This window comes from Haliotis asinina, chromosome 1 (genome assembly GCF_037392515.1).
Source record: "Haliotis asinina isolate JCU_RB_2024 chromosome 1, JCU_Hal_asi_v2, whole genome shotgun sequence".
Lineage (NCBI taxonomy): Eukaryota > Metazoa > Mollusca > Gastropoda > Lepetellida > Haliotidae > Haliotis > Haliotis asinina.
This window is the reverse complement of record NC_090280.1, coordinates 2172900-2199906: the sequence shown is the minus strand read 5'-3', so window position 1 is coordinate 2199906 and position 27007 is coordinate 2172900. Positions and strand designations below refer to the sequence as shown.

At 43.7% G+C, this 27007-nt stretch overlaps 2 protein-coding genes across 3 annotated transcripts; both read right to left on the bottom strand.

Annotated features, from left to right (window-relative positions):
* Window positions 1-3377: 3377 nt before the first annotated feature.
* On the bottom strand, window positions 3378-23677 carry LOC137286267 (monocarboxylate transporter 12-like). Of its 2 annotated transcripts, none has more exons than XM_067818036.1 (8): window positions 23543-23677; window positions 10361-10737; window positions 8985-9243; window positions 8539-8682; window positions 7623-8378; window positions 6027-6296; window positions 5539-5664; window positions 3378-3676 (listed from the first exon to the last, which is right to left on the bottom strand). In XM_067818036.1, the coding sequence occupies exons 3-8, from the start codon at window positions 9241-9243 to the stop codon at window positions 3504-3506; spliced, it is 1728 nt and encodes a 575-aa protein (XP_067674137.1). In that variant the 5' UTR covers window positions 10361-10737; window positions 23543-23677; the 3' UTR covers window positions 3378-3503. The 2 variants fall into 2 exon arrangements, with proteins under 2 accessions (XP_067674137.1, XP_067674127.1); XM_067818026.1 differs by lacking the exon at window positions 23543-23677 and adding an exon at window positions 12553-12910.
* An 855-nt stretch (window positions 23678-24532) lies between these two features.
* Window positions 24533-25816, bottom strand: LOC137281346 (uncharacterized). The gene has a single exon (XM_067812932.1). It carries the CDS (start codon window positions 25814-25816, stop codon window positions 24533-24535), a length of 1284 nt encoding a protein of 427 aa, XP_067669033.1.
* Window positions 25817-27007: the final 1191 nt, after the last annotated feature.

The following is a 27007-nucleotide window of genomic DNA, read 5'->3' as shown; positions in this document are numbered from 1 at the left end:
AAGTTGTTCACTGGTCACGAGGGTACCTCAACCCATGGTCACCGAGGGACCAGTGATCAATGCATTTAACTTACCGAACGCCTCAACGTTAATTTTGAACTGTTTGAAAGACGGGTATCGGATCGTACACTTCTGGCAACCTCCGATAGTTAGACCATAGGCCCATGTACAAAATCTAACATACGCACTGTATATGCATATTGCAAACTCGACAGAGACAGTTTACAAGCATTGCTAGATTTTGCGGACGGCACACACAAGAAAACAGATTTAGAGTTATCTCCCTTCCATTGATTTCTATTTGCAAAACATTTGTAACTTCCGTGCATCATGCCTCATTCAATGTTATTCGAAGTACCGAATGAGCTGCTTTTGGCTTCTAAGCGGGGTACACTGACAATAAAAAAAGATGTGAGCTCAAGCGATCAGAAAACCACATTTATGTGTGAAGTAAGATAAATGCTGTTGTCACAAAAGGTATAGGAAATCCCCTCTAAACCAACAAAATATAACACAGGGACAAGTCTAAAATATTCAATAATATATTGAGCAAACAATGAGCAGGCTGCAATGAATCACAATGCCGATTTCTAGTCACGAGCCTAAGGCAATGGATGACAAATATATAAATGTGAACTCACTAGAGTGTCGACGTTTACAGTGAGAGCTTGTTTCGAAGTCAGTGATCAGGCAGACTGTGTCAAATGATGGTGATGCACCGATGCAGACAGACAGACAGACACACATACAGACAGACAGATAGACAGACGACGACTTAGGTGCACACAATTCCGGTGTATTCCGAGTGTAAGTCCGTGTATTAGTTCATGTGTGATTTTCCGTTTCGGGAACGTTTGAGCAAAGAACATTAGAACTTACTTGAACAGGAAGTAAACAATAGACTGCAAAGGGCAGGTAACTGCAGCCCTATCAAGAACGCCTACGTATAAACACTATTGACATATATGGTATGAAATGTACACAGAAAACTTTAAACATTGCCACCCAACGATAACCATCACCAATGATAACACAAATGACAGAAGACACACTCTCATAACACTGCATAGGTGAAAATGGCTGATGATTGAAATAAGCCAGTTCCAATCAACCGGGTGATCATTACATATCAGATAACTGACAGGAAGACAGAATAATCTATGATCATGTAATGGAATGGTCCAAAACAATCAGTGAATTGCATTAAGACCACAAAATACCCCCTGCCGACAACTACTCATTGTGAACCCAAACCAAAACAGATGCGTGTGTATAATACTACATTTAGACAAAAATAGTTCAAGTTAATATTGATGCTTTTATTTCACTCTATTAGAATATGCGATCTAGAAAAGACGGGTTTGTTAAAATATATCCAAGGCTTTGAAGGGTTGGGTGTTATTTAGTGGGGTTAGGATTAGAAATATTTGTAGTGTTAGGTGTGTCCAGTCAACTGTGGAACACCATGTAGTGTTGTTTATAGAGCGACCAGTGAAGTAGCGCCTTCTGGATTCCGTGCAGCCTCTGTCACAATGAGTCACTGGTGAGATCACTGTCAGACGTATAGATATATGACTGCACGAATCACAGCACGGTACGCAGCAAATCCCCATGTGTAGTCTGGGGCCCTGTACGATTTGCTCAACTAACAGAAACAACAGAAATATAATCCAGTCATACAGTGTCCTGTTTCCGAATTTGGACACTCGGCAAGACTTAAACTTAACCAAAATTGATTAATCTGTGAAAATCCAGAAAGTGTCGAAATGTTTCGGGTGATTCCATGACACCCATGGCAACCAGAACTCAGATAATGATTATAAAAATACAAACTATTCCGCAGTGTTTCAGTGTTTTAGTGTTTCAGTGTTTCAGTGTTTCAGTGTTTCAGTGTTTCTTTGTTTCAGTGTTTCAGTGTTTCAGTGTTTCCGTGTTTCTGTATGTATTTATTATGTGCATGTAAGTTTCCACAATTTCCACATTAAGTCATCGAAATCAGACAATTTTACACCTTGGGGTTTACACCTTCGAATGAATGAAAGTTCATTAATAACTTGAGTGTGAAATGGTGTCGTATACCACTGTGGGTTGCATCAAAACACCGACAACCGTATTCAACATGTACTGTTGGTTTCAAACAGCACCATATTTGGATGTCAGAATAATCGGTGTCACGCCATCTAGTGTTAAGTAACACATTCGTCGTTCTTTAGCTTCCAATACATTTAATATTCAGTCTCTTTCCCATTGTTATAGCAGAGCATGCGTCTGTGTTCAAACGCGTTAAACGAGAAAAATATATTTGATTGAATCAATTTGTAGAATATGAAATCTGAATATTTGTGCACTTTGAAAGGTTAAGAACTGTATTAGAAAATATATACACCTGGTAGTCCCCACCATTCACCAGATGAATGATCAAGTAAACTTAGTCTCAATGTGATTCGTTAGACTCGACCACCTAGTGGAAGGTCGCATCAAGTAACCTTTGAGCGACCTATGACAAATGCGAGATTGAACCAATCAAACAACGGCTACTACTTACGGATCGGAGAGACTTGCAAAATCATCAGGTCACTGACAGAGATCTCTCCACACAAGAATCCGCATATAACATCCGCATATTGACCTGTAGTATATACGCTTTGGGTTTCTGTTGACATGGTTACCATTTGTTAAAATTTCCGCAAGATGACATCCTTAATATTACCCAAAACACAATTTTCAGGGACTCTTTACTCAACGTTTCCATGGTTGTAAAGTGCATCAACCGGAAGCGATCGTACGCTAAAGACCATTCGGAATCGTTCGGGTACGAACCATTTTTCGAGATACAAGGCTCAAACGGTATGTGCGAATGTCGACTTTCGCAATTTGGAAAGCTGTGCTCTGATTGGTCAATCTCAAAGTTTACCTGACGCGACCTCTCAAAAGGTTTTGTTAGACTCAGTAGTGGAGTGAAGCGAAAAGTACTGAGACTAAATTTTACTGAGACTGGATCAAGCATACGCTCTGAGTGAGTGAGTTTAGTTTTAAGCTCCAGCTGTATGTTGGCGGTTTGTAAATAATCGAGTCTGGACCAGCTAATCCAGTGATCAACAACATGAGCATCGATCTGCGCAATTGGGAACCGAGATATGTATCAACCAAGTCAGCGAGGTTGACCACCTGATCCCATTAGTCGCCTCTTACGAGATGCAGAGTCGAATTTTATGGCAAGCATGGGTTGCTGAAGACCTATTCTACCCCGGACCTTCACGGGTCGCATACTCTCCGTCGCGTACAAAGACACTTTTCCCACGGCATACAATATGATCTCCTTGGATATAGAAAAGCTATATAGATAAATAATGAAATAAAGAGAAGCGATGGTCATCTGTGTATGTATATACTTTTATACTCTCAGCATACACGGGACTTGAGAATTTGTCAAAATCAGTTGTGAAGTATATGTTTTCTTTTGTATTATATTCTAACGCAAACTCTCTTCTGTCCCCAGCCCGTCAGGGATTGTCCAGCATTGCTTGAGACTCCGCTGCAGCGTGTTTGTTATCCCGAGCCCTCTCCCAGGCAGCCACCCTTCTCAGCGGTATACAGATAACGCCCGCCATGGCTAACGTAGCCCCTGACATGTAGAACGCTGCGTTGTAACTACCGAATGTGTCGGCGATAGCACCTGGTGGGGGAGGAAATAGTAACAGCATTACACATACTGTCTAGAACAACTACAAACCTCACAGTAATTGACCACTGAGGTCAAATGACTTGGCCGTAAAATCGTCCAACCAGAAACGGGTATTAAATATTGATTGGTTGGTTGTTAAAGCTGCACTCAGCAATATTTCAGCTATACTGCGTCTTTCTGGAGTAATCGAATCTGGACAAGACAAAGTAATGATCAACAGCATGAGCAGCGATCTACGCAACTAGGACCGATAACTCCTTTGTGCACGGGATGAGTCAAGGTCAAGGTGTCAAATGGTTAAAGGATGCGGCACATGCCTGTTTAAGACGAATAAACGTCTGTTCATTATGGCCACTACGTGAAAGTGTCTAGTAAAACATTGCAAGTTTGCATGTGCCATAGTTTCAGTGTGTGTGGTGTGTATAGTCTGTGCTGACGGCGCAGTAGACAAGAAATACCATAAATCAGCGGTATAAATACTGAGCTGGATTTTGACTAGCAATCGCAAAATATCAGTTTGAATTGCATCCGAAGATCCCAGCTCCCACACTAAGGCTTAGATGTCACATTTCCTAGGTATGTGACTTGGATTGAAATACGTATATAGACATATACGGGTTACACCTATCATTAATGAATTTGTTCTGAAACGAACCTATTGTATGGCTCTGGTTACACACTTTACTTTCACATCGCACCAGCTCCCCGCCACTGACTGTATATTGCCTTACAAAACCCTGTGTCACAAGCTTGATGGGCGTTTAGAAGTGGGGTGGTACATTTATTACCGACACCAACTCGTACTGATGCATGTTGGGTAAACGTGGTATTGTACCACTTGAAGGTGTGCTACACCGCAGAAAACTACTGGCCGTCGGCAGGCAGCTGGCAACGTCACGTCTTGGACTGAGCAGATCCATAACGATTCATATCTGATAGAATTTAAGCACATTCCCTCTCCATTATCAGTTCATCCAGGTTAGGTAGCCGTGCAGAAATTCCATTCCTTAGGCATCATATGGGGTATTTTATGAAAACTGTCGCCGTTTACAAAGAGTTAAAGTCTAAGGAGCATCTGTGCGAACACTGGGGTAGCTTCTTCTCAGATCCTGGGTCTCACATCATACGTCATGTAAATACATGTCTCACACGCGGAATGATCTGTGGTGTGAACTTTCCAATGTTGAACCAACTGACTTCAGTGTCTGATGGCGCTTTGCCTCTACATCTATTGTCCTGCAATCCTACCTTTACATTAAATGAAAGTGATACATCACAATTCACTCTTACCGTTGTGGGGTACGTACACAAGACGTGTCCTCCAGTAGTAAGATGAAAACAAGAGTCTCTGTTTCAGATGTAAGCTTATAATTTCCATTGCATTTCTGATGTAACCTCTCTCCGCAGTGGAGGACAATGAAAGTATACATATCACTTAAACCCTTTGTACATCTCAATCCCTAATCCCATCATCCCCTGAGGTGCGTACTATATACTTTGTTTGTAAATCATATTCTGTCGTCGTGTTGTCAATAATAAAGAGGTAGTAAGTCCATGTCATACTTTGTTAAAAAACGATCTTCCTGTGTTGCCCACTTGACGCACTTTACTTTTTACCTCGTGTTAAGCCCCCGTCAGTGACAGTGTAGACACCCTTGTGATGTCAACCTGTGTTTGAAACAAGTTACATTGGTCATCTCCCAGACTGACGTGAGACGCATCATTATCTCATATCCTACTGATCATACGCTGATGGTGACCACATACAATGCACCTGCTACAAGTGCCTCTATATAGGATGACATTCTCTGGAACATAATGGCACCACCTCGCACCCTTGACATACCACGCACCTGCTATAGGCGCCCCGATATAGGACGACATGCCCTGGAACATGATGACCAGTCCGAAGGCACTGGTCAGCCTCTCCAGTCCCATCAGTTCCACCATGATGATTGACCGCAGCGACACGAACACCGCTAAACACAAAAAACACATCGACCAGCATCAGCCAACACATTTGTGTATCGGTTGTGGAAGTATTCTCTCTGTCATAGTCAGTTTTGCAAATCATATGAAGGCTCTGGTTTCCATTCCACCATCGATGTGGAACTTACCCTATGACGTACATGAGTTAGAACTGTCCATTATCACTGACTGTTGTCGGTAAGTGATAAGTCAAGGTCCTTTATGTAACACGCAAGTCATATCTTACTTTCGAATCAGCTGAGAAGGTCGTTCACAAATCTTTAAAACTCAAATGTTCGTGTTATGTAGCATCATTAATTTCACTTATAATTGGCTATGCTTTTACTACAGTATGCAGTGGATGTTGTGTTACCTATCCCAAGACCAAAGATGGCCACATAAGCCGACAGCAGCCCGTAGCTGCCATAGAAAGGAACCAGTATAGTGGCAACGCCGGCGGCGATCAGTGCTATGTTGTTGATCAGAAGGCAGTCAGCCCATGACTGATCGGATACGAAGCCCACGACGATCCTGCCCACGGTGTTGGTGATGCCGATGATGGAGACGAGAAATGCTGCGTCTTTCAGCGAAATATCCATGCCCAGGGCCAAAGGCGGGATGTAGGTGAAGGGCACGAAGAAGCCTACAAGGGGAGATAAGTGAGTCACTATTCTATTGGGCTAGGTTTCCTAGTAACTTCACTAGAATTATTATTCACGAGACATTATTCCAAAAGTAAATTTTTGTTTCTTCAGCACACCAGAAGTCAGTCAGTGGGCTGTCCAAATCCCACGCTGTAACCCCGCCCCCACTCTTTTCTGCATATTTTTTATATTTATATTTTCTCATCCACCGTGGATAAGTACTGTCCACGCTCAACCGGAAAGTAGTCGTCATCAACTACCATTCCCCGATATACGCGATGGAAGTCGATCCTGGTAGAGAGTGAGTTCCAAATGTTGTAAAATTTCCAAGTAGATTTACAAGTATTAACTCTTATAAATAGACTTGTCTTATAATCTGAAAGGTCGTGGATTATAACTCCTACATCATTTGGTCATGACACATTGTATTATATTAATTTTACATTTGGAGAATTTCTTGACAGCATATCGTGTATTTTAAAACCAAATGACCTTCTATAGCCGCCATGTCAGGAATTTAGATTCTGCCATGATCAGATGATATAGGGGTTATAATCCATGAGACCCCTGAAGGTCCCGGGTAGAATAGGCCTTGTTATAAAAGGCGACTCTGCTTGCCGTAAGAGGCGACTAACGGGATCGGGTGGCCAGCCTCGCTGACTTGATTGAGACTTCATCTGTTCCCAATTGCGCAGATCGATGCTCTTGCTGTTGATCACTGGATTTCTTGGTTCAGACTCGATCATGTACAGACCGCCGCCATATAGCTGTAATATTGCTGAGAACGGCGTAAAACACAGTTATAAGACAAGTGGATTTCTGAAACGTTGATCACCAGTAACCACGAGCCCCCTCGTGTAGCTTTCACTAAGTCAAGATATGCTGACAATGTATTCCTTACAAAGGGCCCGAATATCACACTTATGTGAAAGTTAAAATGTTGTGATGCTGTGATGCAATTACTTGCATATGCTAAGGCACTGAACTCCGTCGCTTTAAGTGTTCTTTTTGCATTGGCGATAACGTGAACACTTCTATGCCTGTGAAAAGACTTAAATGTCCAATTTCAGAATAAAACCCACTTTACAGGAATGCATCAGTTAAAACAGCATCATAAATAAATACACATATACTTCGCTGGCTAAGGTGTTCGACAGGTTGTGTCCGACAGGTTGTGACAGGGGATGACTTCTGATGACATGGAATGAATGTCTGATGACAAGGGATTGGCTCTAATCACACGGAACGGGCTGTGATGACACAGGGAACGGTTTTTGATGAAAGCGTTTATATCGTGGATGAAATACAGTAAACGTGATACTTACCCATCATGCAAAGAAAGCATGAAATCCCATACAGTAAAAATGTTGGACTTTTCAGAAGTGAGAAGTCGAATACAGACAATAGTCCCCGTGCAGCACGTGTACAACGTGATAGACTCTCCTCCTCATCCTTGTTTCCACTCGCCGGTTGCAGAGACTGGTGGGAGGCGAACATCGACCGCGTATACTCTCTCTCAGACCCTGCCTGACTAAACTCCTTCAGATTCCTGATACTTCCACTATAGAATATATCCTTCCTCTCCAGAGGTTGCAGATAGGATTGTTTGTGGCCATGACTATGGCCCTGAGGTATTGCTCCATGACTATGAGCGAGTCTGGCTATATCACTTTCACCTTTAATCACCGAAACTTGGCCATTTACAGGTTTATTCAAGTTCATGTCGTAAGAACGGCATCTAACAATTGGTTCACTGTCTTTTCTGCTTTTGGAATATATTGGTTTGCTGTCTCCCAACTCTGCTAGCTGCATGTCGGAATTGTCACTGTGGTCGCACGCTGCAGCCGGAAGTGGGCGATAGAACATACTGAAGATGGCGCCGTTGAGCACGAGACCTGACATGATCCACGTGGTGCCCTGCCAGTTGTATTCTCCCAGGAGGAACTCGGAGAGTGGGGCAAACACGAAGGCGCCTATGCCGGACCCGCAGCAAGCAATCCCTGTGGCCAGGGCGCGTCGCTTGTCAAAGTAGTAGCCCACCATGACTATAGCCGGCAGATACATGAAACCGAACCCTATCCCTGAAACACAGCAGTTGACCAGTAATACTTGGGAACTGCGAACAGAGTATCTGCAGGAAACACACATTTAACACCAGTAGCCTCTGATAGCCAGTCTAAAATGTTAATACGTAATGAATATTGTCAGAGACATCAATGTAAATACCAGGGACCTACTTACCTCCCAAGCATCCATACAGGAAGGTGTGGAGAGCAATGTTGGGTGAGAAGGTCGACACAAACAGGGCCACCGACGACACTACAGCACCCGTGATGGCGATCTGGCGACAGCCGTACTTGTTGACAAGCATGCTGACAAACGGCCCTTGAAGAAATTATATATTTGATAGTTTAGTAGGTGTTTTGGGGGTCATTGGGGAAAGAAAAACTAGTTTGTAATATGACACAATGCTTTTCATTAAGGCAAGTGACTGCGAAAAAAATATTATTCATGAACTTTCCAGTTTATCAGACAAGTGAATTCCAACTGTTCTTAAATATTATGGATTCTTGGGCGATTCAGTTCTAAAATATGCGATGATATCATTACATCACTTGCAAAAGACGTACAATGTGCCATATCGCTACATTGTTAACGAATTTGATGATGAAGAGGGTCAAACACACCGATGATGAGATAGGAGCCGTTCAGGACGGAGCCGATCCATGAAGTGGTTGCCTTGTTGGAGTTGAAGTGGTTCATGAAGATGTTGAAGAAGATGCCCTGGCTGAAACACACGCCGTCCACGAGAACGCTGATCATGAACGAGGACAAGGTGACGACCCAACCCCAACCCCCGTCGGGTGGGCGAGGTGTGGGGAGCTCGTGGGGCTTGGCATGCTCCCCTTCAGCATGCTCCCCTTCAGCACGCTCCGCAGTCGCCATCTGTGATGATGATGAGATGGTCATCAATACGACAAACTGACACCGAGAGACTTGTTGCTACTGGCTTTGATTTTTGTGTGATGAATGAATTTACTTTTGATCTGGGAAGTCTTGTGGTTACAGGGTTTGTTCGTGTCGAGAAAACACAGAGTCCAAATCCCCCGTTATGATTATACTGTAACAAGGCAAAAACAGCTGAGTCAGCACGGGGAAGACACAACTGGGTTCCTTGTCCTGATTGGTCAGGTGCAAAAACATGGGTAAGGTGAATGATATCGTCCTATGTTTCTGATTACTGTTCCGAAACCGTAACGTTTCTATCAGATACGTAATCGTTCAGATAGACATTTCGCAATTTGTAGAGAGAATTGTATTTCGTCCAGCTAATATCCCCTCACACAGGTCGTGACGTCCACAACTGACCAACGGGATATAATCAGAGTGTTCACGTGACACTAACATTGTTATAGACATTCCATTTGAATCCGATAGATTTGACATAGGTATCGGCCGTGGACAGGGTATGCTCTCATTTCCAGCCATGCTCTCTAACTCAAATTCATATGGAACTCGTTTCAAACTAACATAAATTAACGCTATTATTCAACCTTTCCTGCTGTCACGAAGCGTATAGCCTATAGCGTATAGACGGTTGGCCTATTTCACGATTTGACTGTTGCAAGTTCAAAAATTAATCCGCAGCTAATGAGGGCGATAATATATTCAGAGGTCTGATGTCAGTAGGGGATAACAAGGCCGTCAACAGAAGTTTTGTGAAAGGTCAAGGTCAGGGGAGCATTACAAATCACAACACAAACTTGCTGAGTAATGGTACTGTCAATATGGCCGCCGGGTGTCTCGGAATTGGATCAGAGGTTCGCTGTCGTTTTGCAGACCAGCCATGCAGTTTACTTAAAGGATGCTAAAGCTGCCACACACGATTTGTTGTATACAGCTGTAAATACGCTATATTCATCATATTACACAATTAAGGGTCGAACGTTGGTCCAGCTGCCCAAGCCTCTGAGCACCCAATGTTCGTCTAAGGCAAACGTTTTGCCATACACCATACAGCTGTACCCAACTCACCCATTCACTCAATGCATTGTGTACATACCTTATTTGCCTTGCAGTCGTGCAGTTTGGACCGTTATGAGAAGAATGTAAACATATTACAACAATACGTCTCTTCCTAGTATCAACAGGAATGTTTAAATTTGATACAATCGGCCACCGATGCCAGCGCCCTACTCCAGGGATTAAAGCTGGGCCTTCCCAGCCACGTGTTCACAGTCACAAGTGAATATACATCAGTTGCAGAGGCAGGAGTTGGCAGATGAGTCTGTGATCTTGTCCCGATCATTCAGCTACGTGTAGCTCCACGTACGACCGGCACCTGCTACACCGACACTACGCTGATATATGACAGGTGTACATGCAGTATCACGCTATCGCTGGCCTTGACATGTGCCTGTCCGTAGATGTGGTCAAAGTCTGCAACAAGACAATGTTCAGTGACTGATACGTAGCCATCTCCCTGAGGCGGCTCACACACGTACAAGTCATCGTCTAACCGTGGCAGTATCAAGAGCTTGTAATCGTCGGGAGAACAGTCACATCAGTTTACACTATCAGGTACTTAATATCGACACCCTGTTGTCTCTACTCAAGTGTTTCACATCTGATGCTATTGTGATGGCTAGGGCACGTGTGCGGCCTGATTACGGTCAACAGGTAATTAGCAAATCCGGATCACATGTATTATAACTTCTGTCATGGACATTTTGGCACTTGAGCTGATGACTAATGCTGGCGATTGTTATAAATATACAACTTCTTTTATTGTGACAATGACATAAGAATCTATGTCGAAACGTTGACTTTCACAATAAATATGTTATCAGTGTTTACATGTAGTAGTTTTACTATGTCGGTTTATATACTGAGTCAAAAAACAAACTTTACATTCTGTTTTCAGGGCGCTATAAAAGAACAAGAGATGGTAAGATGGTTAAATTGTTATTATTTCATTCCCGAGATCTGTGTGATGTACTCGATACACTGACAGTGCCACAATCAGTTCCGTTAGGCTACACCGCCGTTCCAAAACATGGGTATACAGAATGTCAAATCACTATACGGATGTCGAAAATGGAGAATGGCAGCCCGCAACCGATTTTGAATGGTCTGTTAGGACAGTCTACCTCTAAACATCTACATTTCGTGTAGCCGGCAGTAATCTGTCACGTAGGTGACGTAGGACGATTTGACGGTCTTCTGCTCGTGGCGTCACACGTGGACGACCCCACCTTGGGCGATCAGAAGTGGTGCCAATTTGTTGTAGACGACCTCGCAAGTCATACACAGTACGACGGCTGCACCCCCATTGCTCTTGCGACGTCAAGAACTGATCTTCCCGCTTGCAACATGCCAACGGCAGGTTCACGTTGCACATTTGATGATGGAAGCATTCAGAACTGTGGTCTATAAGTTTTCAATTCTTGAGGCCAATGCAAACACGTGCAAATGAAGAAAACTTGATATGTGATCGACTGCACGTGCAAAACCGGATTTGGCACTAACGTCATTTGCAGAACGAATGGATGGGTTTGAGTGGGTTTTGCCAACGTTTCTCTAGAGTCGAAAGATTGGGATCCCATTAGTTGCACGTCAGAAACTGGGCGTTAGATGCATGGCAATACGGACTTGGTCGGCGGTCGGAGAGATACAGGGTGACATAGTGCGTTCACACTTGAGGACAACCAGGGTGACGTAGGGCATGAAAACAATCAGCATAAGTCATGATCAGGGATACACACGTGAAGGCAGTTAGGGTGACGTATGGAGAATCACACGAAGACAGTCAGGGTGACATAGGGAGACACAATGAAGACGGTCAGGTTGACGTAGATAGACACATATGCAGATATTCAGGATAGCACAGGCAAACATACACGGACAGTAAATGCGAGACATACATTAAGTCAGGTGGAGTGATGAAACACACATGGATGCAGTCAGAGGGATGTTCGGAGACAGACATGGATACAGTCAGAGCGATGTTCGGAGACACACATGAATACAGTCAGGATTGCTCACATGCAGACATTCAAGAGACGTAGAGAGACACACACGAATACAGTCAGTGTTGCACACATGCAGAAATTCAAAGAGGCGTAGGGAGACACATATGAAGTTAGTTTAGGAGATGTAGGGAGACATCGAGAGTGATGGTTGGAGATGCACAGGATTATGTGGGTGGAGTGGTGTTACATAATAACCAACAGCTGTGTTATCAACAGCTTCTACCTTCACGTTAAGCAAGCACGCCTATGCAGCATAATCTTCCGATCGTTGCCTGTAGTTCATCTGATACTTCCTTCTATCCGAGGTCGGAAACAACTGTAAGTATATCCCGTAGCAAAGAGATCTCAGTGATCAGAGAACACTATCAGTTCAGTACGACTTGCGACTCGTTCGAGGCAGGTAACGTATTCATTGAAAATAAAGATGTAATTGCGGCGCAGCTGGTGCATCCAAGTGATCATGCATATATCTACGCTGTACCAACACAAATATTCATGAATACTTTCATAATAGGATCAGTTCTTCAGTCAATTAGACTCCACACTAACAAGGTCATCGGTCACAGCTGCCCTTGACAACTGCTCGGTATTATCACGTGATGCTGGTCATGCGTACCTGCTAATGAACATAAATATACCAGAGTAGTAGGAGCTATATAGCTCACCTTCACTACCAGGCAATGCGGCGGCTAACTAATATTTCACTTGAATCATACCACTTATCATTTTGAGTGTGATAGCAAGTGTATCAAGGTTTTAAATTTCTTAAGCTTTCTTTCTTGTTTTGTTGTTGTTGTTGTTGTTGTTGTTGTTGTTGTTGTGTGTGTGCGTGTGTGTGTGTGCGTGTGTTTGTGTGTGTATGTCAATTTCAACTCATGGTTTCTGGCCTTCTATTCTATTCTGTTGTGGATACTTGGGTCATCGCTTCATGTCTCCTCAATGTCACATGCTCTATGATACTAATTAATTCAATAATAAGTTTAGTATAATAATAGAAACAGACATGTTAATGCAACCGTGTTAAATATTATCATGCATATAGAGGCAAACGTGTTTATGCAAGTATATTTGATATTATTATATTTGCAAAAACAGACGTGTTAATGCAACAACGTTTCATATAATTACACTAATATAAGCAGCCTTTTCGTGCAACAATATTTGATGCCATTATATATGATAAATAATAAATGGACGTTTCAATATGTGATATTATTGCAGAAGCATGTAGGTTGAGCTGACTCGTCCCGTCATCACGTCACGTGGTGGATCAGATGTAGGTATGACCATGATTCTGCAGCATTCACTCAGAGGTTCGTGCTCCGTGTTATCTGCCTCTGACCCATTGGCCAGCATACAGACACGGTGCGTGCTGGTGTCATCCTTCCACCCGAGGTTATAAATCTGAGTGAGTGAGTGAGGTTTGTTAGAGGCCTATTAATTATATCTCGGTTTCTTCTGTAAATGTTTATTGTATACCTGGGTATATCACTGGTGTGGCAGTTTCTGCTCTTTGTGTGATTGATGAGGTGATGGAAGTGGTTGAGGTATGCTCAAGGTTACTGCATTTATATTGTGATATGTTGCAACGCTGTACACATTACTTATTAATGATATACCTTATACCTGTAGAGTCATTAAGGGGTGGTGGTTGGCTATTTTCGATATATTTTTATATATCAATATATCCATCTGCACTGGGGTTGAGAACAATACACATTGTGGAAAGTGGAAAGACTCTTCTGTCTTCAAGGGTATTGTGGAAGTATCTTGTCTATACATCCAATTATTGCATCAGACCTCAAATTACCGGAATCCCGGCATTGTGTGTGACGATCAGTAGGCCCCGTCAGGCCAGGCTGGAGAACTGTCACAGAGGCCAACTTACAATCAATGTCTTCATTACTATTGGTATCGTAAGTAGCTCACAGCACTCAGTACTTCCGGTGACAAACAACGTTTCTTACTGTGTCAAATGGTCTCATGACTGTCTACCGATAATTCTTACAGGAATAGCAAATTTCAATCTTAGCATCCCCAAACTGGGGCAGCAAAACATGGTTGTACACTTCGTCCAGTTTAGTAAAGTCATATTTGGTGTTCTAGTAATTTGTAACCAGGCCCGACCTCCTAAAGCCGGTCGTAGACCACCTCTGCCGTAAACAGCCCCAAATTTAGGACCCCGACTGACCTGTCGTAAATGCTGTAGGGGGTCGTAAACACTACTAGTACAAAGATGGCGTCAACGACTATGGTACAGCAAGTGATTAAAACACGCTAACAATAAGGTCTGAGAAATTTAGAGACAGGTCCAACGTGCTCGAGACTCTGGATGATCTTGGCATGATGTCGAGACACAGATTTCCCAGGCATGTTGTTTTCTATCTGTGCACAACGTTAGAGACCCACCATTTTGGACACAATATGAAATCATGATTCACAGCCTTATTAAGTGGACAGTATGATTGCAAATGTGATAATTGGATAATTACTATGGTTGTTTAATTTAAAACATAACATGCTACCGATCATTGATATCAGTTTTTCATGATATAACCAATGATAAATCTGAAACGCTGTCGATGAACCTAATATCGGCTGGGATGCTTTCGAAAATAAATCCACAAATATACCCCTAAGTGCGCTTTCCGCCATATTGGATAGTGTTTACAAAATCTCGTTTTGCGAAGCCCGGTATGCATCACCGAATTCCCCGTACGTGTTAACATTATATTACATCTGGCCTTTGCCACCAATGCCAACAGTCTAGATAGAATGAAACGAATCATACTGGGTATGAAAACAAAGACTGCGCTAGATTGAACTGTAAACAAACAAAAAATCCGATTTTACAGTATGTAGCACTTTATGAACAATTTCCGACATCCAAATAGTTATTTATTGCTTTGAATGGGTCAATACAGTTATGCATGGAAAGAGTACTGCAGCAGGAAAGAGGAAATTAAAAATGGATGCAATGCAAATATATGTATTGTATCCATAAGTAATTGTCAAAATTTCCTCTTTGTTTGGGAAACAGTTGTAAAGGAGGTCAGAAGAGGGTCGTAAAGGAGGTCAGAAGAGGGTCGTAAAGGAGGTCAGAAGAGGGTCGTAAACAAGGTGGTATGGGTTACGACCTCCGACATTTAGGAGGCTTTTGTGAAACGGGCTCCAGAACTGGTGTCAGAAGTAAGGCGGGCCCCGTCTCTGACGGTCGGCGACACTGACGCTGATGTTATCCTCGTTTCTACAAGAGACATTACTCTGTGGAGATACATACGTATTGACACAATGTGCAGCAAGCAAAATGTCGGGCGGAGTCACTGCATTGCGTTCTATACAATCAGGAAGAACATGCAAGCTCACTTAGCACACATCACGATCCAGATTTAGGAGAATGAATCACTACAGGCTGGCCCCAGTCCAGTATAAGTAGACTCATCGTTAAGGATCACTCCGGTACCACAAGATAACACACAGGTGATATCAAATACATGTATTTAACAGTCGTAGCAATCAACTTCCAAGGTGCGCCTCCTTAGGATTTAGAACTTATCACCCCATTCGGACCGTTACTGTGTCGGCTTCTTCAGATGTAAGGTGGCCTTTCTCTGTACTTTCAGTCTCGCAGTTGTCGATGTATTTAACTTTCCTCCAACCAGTTGGCTTGTGTTCATGTTTGACAATCTTCTCATCATGATAACCCTATATTTATGACGCTGATTATATGCAGCTGTCAGATGCAGGTGCTCGATCTATCAAGTGACCTTGGATGACTGCTTGACTTCAGCATCAACGACTAGACGTGACGTGTAGTCTACATCCTGTCCACAGGGTGATCCCAAAACTGTTTAAATGATACACAACCTCAAAGCACTATAAAACAAAACAACATAAACAACCGGCAACAGTGATAACAACACGTTCACTTGTGTCTATCATAACTATTTTGGAGCGCAATAGTGCAATGGTAAGGCTTCTGCCTAACACGCTGAAGACCGGGGTTTGATGCCCAGTTGAGGCTCTGGTCTCCAGGTGGGCACGTTTGTGCAATATCCTTGACAAGATACTTAGTTCTACATTGTCTCAGTTCAGCCAGCTGTACAATGTGTCCCCGTGAGGATATGTTGGCAAAGTGATTACAGCCTGACTGTATGTCGCCCAGGGAGTTGAAAACGTATGAGGAAGTACGATAGTGTCGTATGATCGGGGATAGTAAGGTAATGTCGTAAGCAGGCAATGTGCCTGGATATGACAGCCATATATATGCGAACAATTACTATTGTTAAGCAAAGCTGTATTTTCGACCTCCACATTAATTTTAGAAATGGAAAGTAAAAATCTATTTACAAAGAATACACGTTATCGTCGTCGTCATCGTCATTGTGACAATAGAAACGATAGAAGTACTATATATGGGGACGCTTTGTTCCCCGGGGCTGGGCGGCATGTAGTGCTGGTTCTGATGTGTAAGAACCGGCCCTACAAGACCTAATCGTCTTGCCATGGAGACTGTTAATAATGTGTAACAACCGGCCCTACAAGACCTAATCGTCTTGCCATGGAGTCTGTTAATAATGTGTAACAACCGGCCCTACAAGATCTAATCGTCTTGCCGTGGAGTCTGTTAATAATGTGTAACAACCGGCCCTACAAGATCTAATCGTCTTGCCGTGGAGTCTGTTAATAATGTGTAACAACCGGCCCTACAAGACCTAATCGTCTTGCCGTGGAGTCTGTTAATAATGTGTAACAACCGGCCCTATAAGACCTAATCGTCTTGCCGTGGAGTCTGTTAATAATGTGTAACAACCGGCCCTACAAGACCTAATCGTCTTGCCATGGAGTCTGTTAATAATGTGTAACAACCGGCCCTACAAGACCTAATCGTCTTGCCATGGAGTCTGTTAATAATGTGTAACAACCGGCCCTACAAGACCTAATCGTCTTGCCGTGGAGTCTGTTAATAATGTGTAACATCCGGCCCTACAAGACCTAATCGTCTTGCCGTGGAGTCTGTTAATAACGTGTAACAACCAGCCCTACAAGACCTAATCGTCTTGCCATGGAGTCTGTTAATAATGTGTAACAACCGGCCCTACAAGACCTAATCGTCTTGCCGTGGAGACTGTTAATAATGTGTAACAACCGGCCCTGGAAGTCTTAATCGTCTTGTCGTGGAGTCTGTTAATGTGTGTTGAAATTGCTTTATCGTTTCCAAGTACACTTGCGTTGGAAATATGAACATGAATATTTACAATATTGGGAAACAATGGGATTATTCCAGATCTGGAGGGTGTGTATTAGGACAGCTGTGCTTGTTCATGTTAGCAGAACGGAACAAGATGACCACTGGATTTCCCACTATGAGAAGTATTGTGATCACATTTTATTTTTCCCAAAGCTAATCCGTTTGAAATCAAGGCTTATGTGACCTCGTGAAACTTGCACCGATCTGGGTCTGGTTTCGTCATTCAAGCGGACACGTTTCCATTGAGCCACCAACTTAGCCACTTCCCACCTACCGGTCGTCATTTGTTTGTTAGACCAGTGCGAAGGGGAGAACAGGTTTCAGGCCAGATGTTGAGTTACGTGTTTGCTGACAAAGTAACCTCAGCGTTACAGGTGCCGTAAGGCGATGTTATGTCAGCCCATCGCATAGCATTACAATTTGCATTACAAAACCTCTGACCTTAGTATACTGGGCTGTACACGAGTGTCCTGATCATCAGGATAATACGCTGATATTATTTCATTTAGACTGACATTACTGTGAACACTGCCTCAACTCTTAATTCAACTCAGGGAAAATACAAACATGTCTATACTACCTGTTAAACCCCGTATACCGGGTGCCTGCGACACTAGCGTCCTCGACTGTAGTAAACGTACATCTAGGTGTACACCGGCACGTTTTGACATTTATTTTCGAAAATCAGTTCTGGAAATACCTTGTGTCTTACTTCGGGTAGCCCAGTCCCTGTGGTGGACATTTCACAGTCACAGACAAGAATCATCCTCATTCCAACACAAGAGTGAGGACTATGATTTATGGATACACAACTTCTTTTACTCAGTGAGTGCGACGTTGCGACATACATACTAATGTCGTTGTCAAGCAAATCACCATGTCGAAACCTCGCACCAACTGAAGTTGTATATCCATAAATCGAGGTCCTCATTCTTCATCTACTCAACTTCAATCATGTCATTCCGACACGAGTCGTGCAAGGAATGGACGATAAGGTGTAATCGTCATTCGATGATGAATAAAGAAATAATCAATCTGCATGGGACTTGAACAATACAGGGAACCATTAAGTAGAAACACTTGTGTGTCATAGCAAGCTGGACTAAATATTTGTATCCCTCCAATGACGTCACTCTATTGTCTCGCCCGGTTCTCCTTTTACCAAACAAACCTCGACAGGCAGCGTCACTGACATTCTCCAAGTAATCCCGGAATTGTCAACAATTATGTTGCTTGTTTCGAGGATTAATACAAACATGTCTTGCAAATACAGAATACAGTCGTAAAATATCACATTATTGAAAACTTTCAAAATATTGTACCGATGCCTGGTTTCGAACTTACCAGCTTTACTTAGAAACGTTGCGCTTTTATCCACTACGCATCGAAGAAGGCCTGTGAGGTATGAGATTGTTTGTCAGAATGAACCATGATTCCTCACAAAACGGGTAGTGCGGGCAGCTAAGGGGCAGCACTAGGGTAGGCGCACAGAACACTCACACTGCGTGTGGAAAGCAACATTTCGGCTGCCACTCGCATCCCAGTTGATCCTAACAGTAAATACGAAATATTCGAATTGTGTATAAAGTATATGGTATTCATCGGTTCATAAGTTGGATCAAAATCTCTTCCTTAGTTTGAAGTTTGATCCTTCACATTGAATTTTTGTCTAAAGGCGAGTCGAGGACGAATGTACTCCACAACGTGTTCTCCTGTTCTAGGAGTAGTAGTCGTAATAGAAATGATAATAGTCGCTTATATGGCTCTCATATCCAGGCACATTACTATCCCCGCTCATGGGACATTATCGCACTTTCCGATGTTTGCACAACTCCTTTGAGAACATACAACTGTGCTGCATGGGCGCAGTGAACCTGACACTCACATTGCTAGCACATCCTCCCGGGTACCCATCTTACATTCAGGTAGACTGTAATAGATTGAAAACTAAGTTACATTATTCCGATCGCAAGGTAACTTACAGGGTCTCTTGTTAGGAAATATCCTTCTTTTCAGAATAAATAGCGTTCTCCCGGAACAGCTTTTGAAATAGCATGAAATAAAGATAATAGGTCGGTCAAAATGTTCAACTGAATATGAGGAGTGGTGTATGCTGATGCATAAATTGTGTTCTTGCGAAACTTAACTTTTAACGAAACGTTGTCTTAGTGTTTCCTTCATGGCGACCTATTCGGTTCTAGGATGTAGTGAATGACTGAGACACAAATTAGGATAAAAAACTATATCTCCACTTCAGTCTCCACTTGTACTGGCGTCTATAATTTCAAGTGGTAGTCTGGCTGTCAAAGATTGTACGTGGAACATTGAGGATATCCAAGTTTACAAGGTGCCGATCGATATACCAGGTGACGATGAGATGGACTGGCCGAGCTGTATATCTCACTCTCCACTTAACGAACGCAACTGAGTCTACTTGAAGAGTGATTTACCACTGAATTGTGTTCTGTTAAAATCTGCCCAAGAACAGTTGCAAACCTCGCTCACACTGGAGTGGGTGGAACTGGGGTGTGGGAGAGACGGAGGGGCCGGGGGAGAGTGGAAGGGGAGGGAGGAAGGGGTAGGGGAGGGTTTCAAGTACTGGAGAACTATAGTACATGGGCTGCACCTAAATCCAGCAATCTCGTGATTCAATGATTCATGATTCACCGTACTGTATATCCTATTCAGTCAACAGGACATGTTTGACCTCCACACTGCTGGATATAACTCCAAGTTTGCTATGCCTAGTCACGCGTGTGGTCACTTACATCGCTCCTCACGTTCTCGTATATCCCTTGACACTTACTGTACTATAGAACATACAAAAGAGCAGATCTCACTAAACCTTATATAATATACTCCAAGCATATACTTTAGTTTGTTTATCAGCAATTAGCAATCAGTTTGAGAGTGTGCAGCAACTATCTCTTCTCTCACCCACTATCTCCACCTCAACCTACACAACAGTTACCCCACCCACTATCTCTACCTCAACCTACACAACAGTTAACCCCACCCACTATCTCTACCTCAACCTACACAGCAGTTAACCCCACACACTATCTCCATTCCACCCTACACACCATCTAACCATCTAACGTCTGACCCCACATACTATCTCCCCTCCACCCTACACAACACCTGACCCTACCCACTATTTCCACTTTACCCTGTACGGCAGTTGATCCCGCCCGCTATCTCCTGTTCACCCTACACGCCAGTTCTCCCCACATACTATCTCCACTCTACCCTATAAAACATCTTAGCCCACACTCTACCTCCACTACAACCTTCACAACACCTGACCCTACCGACTATCTCCACTCCACCCTACCCAACATCTGACCACATCCACTATCTCTGCTCTACCCTACACACCACATGACACCACACACTATCCATTCTTAATTCTACACAACACCTGGCGCTACACACAATTTCCACTCCATTTTACACAACAGCTGACCCCACCCACTATCTCCATTCCACTCTACACAACATCTACCCAAGCCCACTATATCCGCTCTACCCTATGCAACATCTGACCCCAACCACTATCTCCACTCCACCCTACACAACACCTGACCCTACCCACTATTTCCAATCCCCCCTGCACGGCAGGTGATCCCGCTCACTATCTCCTGTTCACCCTACACACCAGTTGGCCCACAGACTATCACCGTTCCACCCTACATAACACCTGACGATACCCACTATCTCCTCTCCACCCTACAAAACATCTGACGCCCACACACTAACTCCGCTCTACCCTAGATAACACCTGACCCCATACACTATATCCACTCCACCCAATACTATCCATACTCCATTCCGCACAACGGTGGACCAAACATACTATACATATTCCACCCCACACAACAGTGGACCACATATACTATACATACAACATCCCACTCAACAGTGGACCACACACTTTCCATAAACCATTCCACACAACAGTGGACTACACACACCATCCATACATCATGCCACACAACAGTGGACCACACACACTATCCGTGCTCCATCCCGCACAACAGTGAACCACACAAACTATCCATACTCCATTGCACACAAGAGTGAAACACACATACTATGCATACTCCATCCAACACAACAGTGGAACACACACACTATACATACTCCATTCCACACAACAGTGAACCAGACACATTATCCATGCTCCATCCCACACAACAGTGGACCATACATACTATCCATTCTCCATTCCACACAGCTGTGGACCACACAAACTATCCACACTCCATCCTACACAACAGTGAACCACGCACACTATCCATACTCCATCCCGCACAACAGTGGACCACACACACTATACATACTCCATCCCACACAACAGTGGACCACACACACTATCCATACTCCATTGCACACAAGAGTGGACCACACAAACTATCCATACTGCATCCCACACAACAGTGGACCACACAAACTATCCATACTCCATCCTACACAACAGTGGACCACATACACTATCCATACTCCATCCCGCACAACAGTGGACCACACACACTATCCATACTCCATTGCACACACGAGTGGACCACACAAACTATCCATACTGCATCCCACACAACAGGGGGCCACACACACTATCCATACTCTATCCTACACAACACCGGACCCCACCCATTTGCATTCAACTGGACACAGCAGTACACGACACCCTATACATAGCATCGCACACAACAGCTTGGATACGTTTAGGTGTGTGGCAAGATTTATACTGTTATTGGAGGCGGTACCTGATGTGGGTATATTTTTTATGACGTACATGTCCTTCCCAACATCACATCGCCACTAATGTTGTTTGTTGTTCCTGTGATAGAACATTGAGACTGTTCTAGAACTCTGAGTTTTCATCCTTGTACAGTAACGACATGTACAAGTCGGTGGCGTTACCGGATATTTCCTAACTGCTGCTTTGGTGTGTATGGACCAACCGGGTTTCCCGGCAGTCGAAATTTGATACCGAGACTCGCATTTCAGCTAATGTGAGTCTGACTGATATTCAGTAGCTACAACATGATACGTGCAATGTGTGGACATATTTCATACATATATTGTGAAAATAGTCTGCAAAGATACATTGTAAGGACATACTATATTCAAACATACATTGTTATTGTCAGAGGGATATTGATGGTTACTCTATAAGGATACACTATAAGGGTGACCTGTTATGGTACAATGTAAAAACACGTGGTAAGGATACACTCTAAGAGTGCCCTGTAAGGATACATTGTTAGAGTTTGCTGTTATGATTACATTATCAGGATATGCTGGATGAATACACTACGTATATACTGTAAGGATAAACTATAGGATTATACTGTACTTATATCCCAGGTGGATAAACTGGACGTATATCTTAGATGAATACACTGTAAGTAGTCCCCTCAAGGTAAGGGGTAGAATAGGCCTTCAGCAACCCATGCTTGCCATAAAAGGCGACTACGTTTGTCAATCACGCAGATGGGTGCTCATGTTCTTGATTCACTCTATTATCTGGTCCAGACTCGATAATTTACAGACCGTCGCCATATAGCTGCAATACTGCTGAGTAGGGCATAAAAATAAACTCACTTCAAAAGTACACGTTGAGGACATCCTCTATGGATACAGTGTACAGATGCGCTATAGTCATGCAGGATGAGCATATCTTGGACTGTTACACAGTCACAATACACAGTTAGGGGGAGGATCTGGATGGATGTACTGAATGCATACTCGGTACAGATGTTTGAAAGGCTATCTATTCCACAATAAACGATTATTTGCCAAATCTGATATCAGCTTGTGAGATTAACATGAATTCAAACAGTACTGACATACTTGTCCGGAGTACAACAGTCGGTAATATTGTCTCCAACCTTCACGCTGTATGGTTGTATTCACTACCCCGTTGTATTGTCAATGATTAAGCATGGAGTATACTCACCAATTCATTTTCATCTGTATTTTCCGTCGCTGAACAAGTCTTGAATGCAACAGAAATCACAGTCTCCCATTTCTGACACCTGTCCCACACATGCCCACTCTACAAACTGGGTCAGAGGTCAAAGATCAGCGACACGATTGCCATCAGCTGTTCATGCACGTCGACAGCGTCGATTGGCGTGATCGTATAAATACCACAATCAACATCACTCTCGCAATATTAACGTTGTACGACACAGTCAGCATCACTCTCTTAATACAAACGTTGTACGACACAATCAGCATCACCCTCTTAATACTAAGGTTGTACGACACAATCAGGATCACTCTCTCAATACTAACGTTGTACGATACAATCATCATCACTCTATATACTAACGTTGTACGATACAATCAACATCACTCTATATTATGACATTGTATGATACAATCATCATCACTCTATATACTAACGTTGTACGCTACAATCAACATCACTCCCTATAAACTAACGTTTTACGATACAATCAACAACATCGCTTTATATACTAAGGATCCGTGAAGGTCCGGGGAAAAATAGGCCTTCAGCAACCTATGCTTGCCATGAAAAGCGGCTGTACTTGTCGTAAGAGGCGACTAACGGGATCGGGATTGGTTCCCAATTGCTCAGATCGATGCTCATGTTGTTCATCACTGGATTGTCTGGTCCGGACTCGATTACTTACAGACCACCGCCATATAGTTGGAATATTTGTGAGTGCGGCGTAAAACTAAACTCACTCACTCACTCACTCACTCTATACTAACGTTGTACATTATAATCACAATCAGACTGGATACGAATTAATATTCTACGATAGAATGCAAAAATCAGCACCTTAAAGAGACTTGGCAAGGCAATATATTATCTCCCGGACGCTCTCGTATCCCCGTCGTTGCTTTCCAATCGTTTAGTATTTCCTTAGGAAGATTTGACTGGAGTGCTCGTTGCCACCCTGTGATTATTAAGCCATCACGGACTCACCGTGAGGTACGGTGGTAGCGTCTTGATGGACGGGGTTAGCGTCTTAATGGGACCTGGGTAGCGTCTTAATGGGACCTGGATAGCGTCTTGATGGGACGGGGTAGCGTCTTGATGGGACGGGGGTAGCGTCTTGATGGGACGGGGTAGCATCTTGATGAGACGGGATAGCGTCTTGATGGACGGGGATAGGGTCTTGATGGGATAAGGTAGAGTCTTGATGGACGAAGGTAGCGTCTTGATGGGACGGGGTAGAGTCTTGATGGGACGGGGTAGAGTCTTGATGAACGGGGATATCGTCTTGATGGGACCGTGATGGCATCTAGATGGGACGAGGTAGCGTCTTGATGGGACGGGGGTAGTGCCTTGATGGGACGAGGTAGCATCTTGTTGGGACGGGGGTAGCGTCTTGATGGGACGGGGTAGCGTCTTGTTGGGACTGGGGTAGTGTCTTGATGGGACGAGGTAGCGTCTTGATGGGACAGGGATAGCGTCTTGATGGGACAGGGATAGCGTCTTGATGGGACGGGGTAGTGTCTTGTTGGTACGGGGGTAGTGCCTTGATGGGACGAGGTAGCATCTTGTTGGGACGGGGGTAGCGTCTTGATGGGACAGGGGTAGAGTCTTGATGGGACGGGGTAGCATCTTGATGAGACGGGGTAGCGTCTTGATGGACGGGGATAGGGTCTTGATGGGATAAGGTAGAGTCTTGATGGACGAAGGTAGCGTCTTGATGGGACGGGGTAGAGTCTTGATGGGACGGGGTAGAGTCTTGATGAACGGGGATATCGTCTTGATGGGACCGTGATGGCATCTAGATGGGACGAGGTAGCGTCTTGATGGGACGGGGGTAGTGCCTTGATGGGACGAGGTAGCATCTTGTTGGGACGGGGTAGCGTCTTGATGGGACAGGGGTAGCGTCTTGATGGGACGGGGTAGCGTCTTGTTGGGACTGGGGTAGTGTCTTGTTGGGACGAGGTAGTGTCTTGATGGGACGAGGTAGCGTCTTGATGGGACAGGGATAGCGTCTTGATGGGACAGGGATAGCGTCTTGATGGGACAGGGATAGCGTCTTGATGGGACAGGGGTAGTGTCTTGTTGGGACTGTGCAGCGTCTTGTTGGGACGAGGTAGTGTCTGGAGCGTCGTATACCGGTAGGGGAGCTGGAAAACAGAGTCCGAATCCTTGCGGCCTCGGATTTACCCTTTGTATCGATGAGAATAAAAGGTGCGGGTGTGAGATCCACTTGTTTGTTCCGTTGATAATATTAGACATCAGTTGATATCAGCGGACACTCCGTAACAGTAGCATGTAATCAAGTATAATTTCATTATAGGGGTAGCAAGTCATTTCACAGGTGACATCCTTACCTTGTCAGCTTGCTGACGGGGTTAACCTCTTTGATCATGTGGACAGGGCACCCCACTTCGGATCAGAAGGTCCGTGGTTCGAATCCCAGCAAGGGGCAGGGAAATGTTTTGGCCACTACAATATAATCCGGCATTATGCATTATTCTCGAATACAACAGGCCCCCAAACACATAACCTGATAAAAGTAAAAAAAAAATACCAAGAAGTACCACATCACACGACCCCTACACCAATTCTGGCAAATTTCCAAATTATTAATTCATACAAAGTTATATGTATATCATACAGCTCTAACGTCCCCACATGTGTGCACGATCTGTGATTATCTCCCCGTTTCCAGGCTACTCTTCATGGACTACTTACACACATAAACTCGGAAGCTCATATATTCTCCCAATCCCCATTACACTTATCTCTTATCTCGCATGGCATCTCCAGGCAGAAGACATGCACCCTGTGTTATGTGTGATGTCATAGGGCAAGTATTGTATGTAAAGTCATAAGACAGTTATTTTGTGTGATGTCACAAGTATCGAATGTGATAACAGAAGACAGGTATTACGTGTGATGCCATAAGACAGGTATTACGTGTGATGCCATAAGACACGTATTGTGTGTGATGTCAGTAGACAAGTATTGTGTGTGATGTCAGAAGACAAGTATTGTGTGTGATGTCAGAGGACAAGTATTGTGCGTGATGTCAGAAGACAAGCATTGTGTGTGACGTCAGAAGACAAGTATTGTGTTTGACGCCAGAAGACAAGTATAGTGTGTGACGTCAGAAGACAAGTATTGTGTGTGACGTTAGAAGACAAGTATTGTGTGTGATGCCAGAAGACAAGTATTGTGTGTGATGCCAGAAGACAAGTATAGTGTGTGACGTCAGAAGACAAGTATTGTGTGTGATGTCAGAAGACAAGTATTGTGTGTGATGTCAGAGGACAAGTATTGTGTGTGACGTCAGAAGATAAGTATTGTGTGTGATGTCAGAAGACAAGTATTGTGTGTGACGTCAGAAGACAGGCATTGTGTGTGATGTCAGAAGACAAGTATTGTGTGTGATGTCAGAAGACAAGTATTGTGTGTGATATCAGA